This window comes from Paramisgurnus dabryanus, chromosome 5 (genome assembly GCF_030506205.2).
Source record: "Paramisgurnus dabryanus chromosome 5, PD_genome_1.1, whole genome shotgun sequence".
NCBI classification, from domain to species: domain Eukaryota; kingdom Metazoa; phylum Chordata; class Actinopteri; order Cypriniformes; family Cobitidae; genus Paramisgurnus; species Paramisgurnus dabryanus.
In genome coordinates, this window is record NC_133341.1 from 22970757 (window position 1) to 22975857 (window position 5101).

At 35.2% G+C, this 5101-nt stretch overlaps 1 protein-coding gene across 1 annotated transcript; it reads left to right on the top strand.

Annotated features, from left to right (window-relative positions):
* Positions 1 to 378: 378 nt before the first annotated feature.
* On the top strand, positions 379 to 4439 carry anxa1a (annexin A1a). The gene is made up of 13 exons (XM_065250394.1): positions 379 to 433; positions 869 to 971; positions 1248 to 1332; positions 1998 to 2092; positions 2192 to 2305; positions 2435 to 2525; positions 2616 to 2695; positions 2877 to 2933; positions 3007 to 3100; positions 3219 to 3314; positions 3871 to 3929; positions 4013 to 4135; positions 4257 to 4439. Exons 2-13 carry the CDS (start codon positions 903 to 905, stop codon positions 4308 to 4310), a joined length of 1017 nt encoding a protein of 338 aa, XP_065106466.1. The 5' UTR covers positions 379 to 433; positions 869 to 902; the 3' UTR covers positions 4311 to 4439.
* Positions 4440 to 5101: the final 662 nt, after the last annotated feature.

The following is a 5101-nucleotide window of genomic DNA, read 5'->3' on the forward strand; positions in this document are numbered from 1 at the left end:
AGACAGTTTATCTTTCGTCGTAAGAATGAGAGATGAGAGTTAATATATTGTCATCACTTAAGTCGAGCTATAGTTTGTTGTACAAAGGAATGTCGGAGAACCAGAAACGCTTTTGTCCTCCTTTAATTCTCAATCAGTGTTTATTCTGTTAAGCGACTAAATATTTTTTCATATATAGGCTACTGAACCGCGACAAAACAAATCAAATGCTGCGCAAAACAATGATGGCGAATAAAGTCTTAAATAAACACATTTGGGTTAGCCGCATGCATGCGTTCATCCGTACTTGACCACTCTAATAGGAAGCAGGAAAGTACTTGCCAAGTTAACACCCTTTTGCAGCGCAACAGTTAAATGATGTTGCTAGGTGTGGTTCATGGTATAAATACAGCTCAAGCTTTCCTCCTACTTGCTTGCTGTGTCTTCTGTCTTGGTAAGTAGGAACTGAGATTTTCTTAACTTTCTTGCACTTTACTTCTGTGTTTTACCAACCCAGTATTTTCATCTATATATATGTATTATGTTGCATATTTTGATGCACATCACATAAAGATTCAAAGATTTCAAAATTATGCAACTATTTAAGAAGCTATAGAAACTTTGCACACCTAACTAACAACTTACTAACTTTAACATTCTAGAAATAAACATGGTCGACTTCAGTTTTTACTGTGTATGTGTCAATGTAAAAATAGCAAGGATGGTTTTGATGGTTTGTTACTATGTTTGTGAATAATGCACTTGTAAGAGTAATAATTATTGCTAGAAACTTTATAAAAGACAGATGAAAATTGCTCAAACCTTACAGTCTGGAGTTTGTTTTGTGTTCCGTATGTTAATATGTATTTTTGTGTCTATCACCATGCAGGTTGAGTGTTTCAGGTTAAATTCCAGGTGCCAACATGTCATTCATCAATGCATTTCTCGAGCAGCTCTCCTATCAGGGCATGCAAGATTTGCAAGACATCACAGTAAGTTTGCTTTATTGTTTTTCAGCTTTCTGGAAAATTTTGAACAGCGCAACACTATGAGTCAGAAACAGGAATGTTCCACTCCCCGTTCTGGCCACATTCTGCCTGTTAAAGTGAACGAGCATAAATACTTTGCACTTTCCTTCTTAAAACGGTGTCTTTATATTATTGAACAAACATCTTGGTATCTTACATTGGTTTGCTTAAAGTTAAGTTCTGTAATGAAGTTTCTATATACTTGTACTGAGCATAATCAGTGTCTTTCGTGTATTAAAGGAGGGGCAGGGGACTGTGAAGCCCTATCCTCAGTTTAATCCAGCTTCAGATGTAGCCGTCTTGGACAAAGCAATCAAGGCAAAAGGTTGTATTAATATAGAAATATATTGTTTACAATAAATCACTTAATTAAAATCTTTAATGACCTTTGAAACGTATTTGATATGAAGGAACAAGTCTTGAGGGGTGGTTCCTGGACAGCGGTTAGACTAGTCCTAGACTTAAATAAATGTAAGAGCTGTCCAAACTGAAACGACTTGACTAACATATCTTAAAATACATCAGTGCCCTTTTTTGCCTCAAAATACACACAAGTAATGTTTTTAGTAAGTTTAGTTTGTTAAAACTAGTTCTATTTTCCAATTAAACTGAGGCCTAGTCCTTGCTTAAGCCAACCCCTGTCTGGGAAACCACCCCTGAATGTTTTCAATTTTGATTACATTACATTATTATTATATAAATATTATTTTATTTTATTTAGTACAAACTAAGAATTTTATTTACAGAAAATGGTGATTTGGACCAAATAATTAGGAAACATTAGCAAGATAATAGGCAAGAATAAATAACAAATTCTTTAATATTGTTTAAAAAACATCCCAGAATCAGACCTTAAGAAGCTGGTTGATAAAATGCTGCTCATTTTTGCAAATTCTAGGGCAAAGGATGGCTACCTTATGATCGCATGTACATTCCTGCTTTTGCATCTGTTTTAAGCTCTGTCGGTAATATGTTATTCTTTTTTCACAGGTGTGGATGAGGCCACAATAATTGATACACTGGTCCGTAGGAGCAATGCCCAGCGCCAGCAAATTAAGGCTGCCTATCAGCAAGCCAGTGGCAAGGTTGGTGTCACAAAACATTTATTGGAACAGAAGTTGAATACTGTCTTCCCAACTCTATCCTCATTTGCCTTTTAAAATAATCTCTTGTCATCTGTGTAGCCTCTGGATGTGGCTTTGAAAGCTGCTCTTAAAGGTGAGCTGGAAGAAGTGGTTCTGGCCCTGTTGATGCCTCCCGCTCAATATGATGCTTTTGTGCTAAAAAATGCCATGAAGGTAAAATGCCATGAACACAATCTCCACACTTGACACACTCACACATTACGTCTGACCATAAAGGTGGATGGGTAGATATTTTTATTGTCATTGTTATTCTAAAGTGTCAATACACATTTTTCTCTGCAGGGTATGGGCACAGATGAGGATACGCTTGTTGAGATTTTGGCTTCAAGAACCAATAAAGAGATCAGAGATATTAAAGAGGCATACAAACATGGTAACTTTTAATATAATAATATCAGCCTCTTATTCTTTAGGTAGCTGGCCTGTAAGTTCTGTGTATTTATTGTATGGTTTACATTTATAGACTACAAAAAAGATCTAGAGGCTGAAATCAAGTCTGAGACAAGTGGAGACTTCAGGAATGCACTTCTTACTCTCTGCAAGGTTAGAGGATCCGCTCTTTCATATGCAGTTTTGACAATATTTCCTCTTCCAGTGCTGCATGCTTTATATGAGACATCTGATTCTATGCAAAGTAAAAATTGCTACCAATGCTTCGTGACATGAATGTGGGTGTGTCTGCATTAAAATTGCATTAAAGTGTTTTTTTTTTTTTTGTTCACAGGCTAACAGGAGTGAAAACAATACTGTGCAAGTTGACCTGGCTGACAAAGATGCCAGGGTAATTTAAATGTGTGTCAAACATATGGTTTGTCATGTATGTGCATGTCTCATGACCCAAATTTTTTCTGTAGGCCCTATATGAGGCGGGAGAGAAAAGAAAGGGCACAGACATTTCCGTGTTCATCGACATCCTCTGTACAAGGAGTGGTGCTCAACTGAGGCAAGGTACAGTATGGTTGGCCACCTGTGTCTCCCATTTTCATACTGTACAAGATGTTTTTACCAAAGATTGCAATTTTTATCAGCAAAGTGGATCTGACAATACAGAAAAAAATGTGTTTAGTTTTCAGTCAATACTCAAAGTACAGTAAGGTGGATGTTGCAAAAGCCATCGATCTGGAGTTGAAAGGAGACATTGAGAACTGCTTGGTTTCTGTCGGTAAGGAAAATTAAAATTTGAAACCCTAATTTCTAGTTTCTGTGAGCTCAATAATAGTATGACATGCATTACTTAAAAACGATGTGTAATTGTTTTTTTTACTAGCATCAGCCAACATAATTTTTAAAACGGGTTTACTCAAAAAGAAAAATGCAACAAACTCATGCTATTGGTTGAGCCAGTATTGCTATATTGGGCTGATCGGTCAACGATGATTTGATGGCTTTACAGTGCTTATACTGTTCAGAAAAATAAATTTACAAAATGGTTTACCTATTCAGTAGTTCCCATTGCATGTTAAATTGGGGTGGTACTGTTGTAGTTTACATTTTAAAATGACTTGCAAGACTTTCTTTACAGTGCCATGCCTTTAAGACTGTGTAAGATTTCTTAAATTTTTTCTTTAAATGTTGCAATTGTTACAGTATGGCAAGCATGCAAAACAGAAACTGGTCTTACAGTATATGGAATGCATTCAAGTTTCCTAATGAAATAGTTTTTTATGCCACTATGGTTTATTTTTAATATTATATATATATTTATATCTTTTTTACAGTGAAATGTATGGGCTGCAAGCCTGCATTCTTTGCTGACAAACTAAATCTAGCAATGAAGGCAAGTATAACTAAACAGTTGTGAAGAGACAAAACTGGTAAACTGTAGCAGGGAACAATATGTGACTTTTTGACTTTTCCCAGGGCTCTGGTTACAAGGGCAAGATTTTGACCAGAATATTGGTATCCCGTTCTGAGATTGACCTGGCCAAAATCAAACAAGAGTATCAGAAGAAGTACGGCAAGTCCCTCTACCAAGACATCCAGGTAAATAAGTCTCAGTTATTTTTTTTTTACTTAGAAGTGTTGAATGTGATTGTTATTTTCTGGTCCTGTACTTGTACAAAAGATCAGATTTTTAAAGTCTTTGCGTTTCATCTGTTTGCAGGACGACACCAAAGGAGACTATGAGACGATCCTGTTGGCCTTATGTGGCAATTAATTGGTGCCAATAATAAGTGGATACAGATTACATCATTATCAGTAAACATCAGTATAGGAATTATATAGCTCTATAAAACATCTGTAATACATTGGAAGCATTTTCGATTAATAAAAACTGTTGTCTGAATATGTATTACTGTACAGTTCCTTGTGTGTAAGCTCTAAAATGTGGCATGTCAGTGATTATTCTGTAACATATCTATGAACTTAAAGTTGTCAATTTATTTAATTATGTTCAATTTTTTAGTAGCCTTTGTGCATTTAGGTGAGGTATGTAACACAGTAGGCCTGTCGGTTGCAAAAATCATTGTTTCCAAACCAGTTTCTGAAACAATCTTGCCACATATTCTGCCATTGCTGGTCAAACAAGTCAAATCCCTGGTTAAACAGCTTGGTACAGATAGTCCCACCCCAAAGTCACACCATTTAACAGACATGCAAACAGAGGTTTTAAAAATTCACTTTAGAATACACTACAGTACACCTTAAGTGAACTCAAGAACTTAATACTTTTATTAATTCTTTTAAAGAAATTGATCACTGAGTACAAATTGTTTTTCTTATATTACATTAAAATGAAGAAAATATTTTAACATTACGTGGTGACATTTAAAATAATAAAAAAAGTGATTTGAGGTGTAAATGGGAATTACGTTAGTTTATTGAGATTTATGTTTATTAAGTTTATTGAGATATATGTAAAACGGTCTGAGTGGAAGAAAATTGTAAATAATCTACATATTTAACTACACTTTGAGAAAAAGATTATTGGAAGGAACAGTTCATACC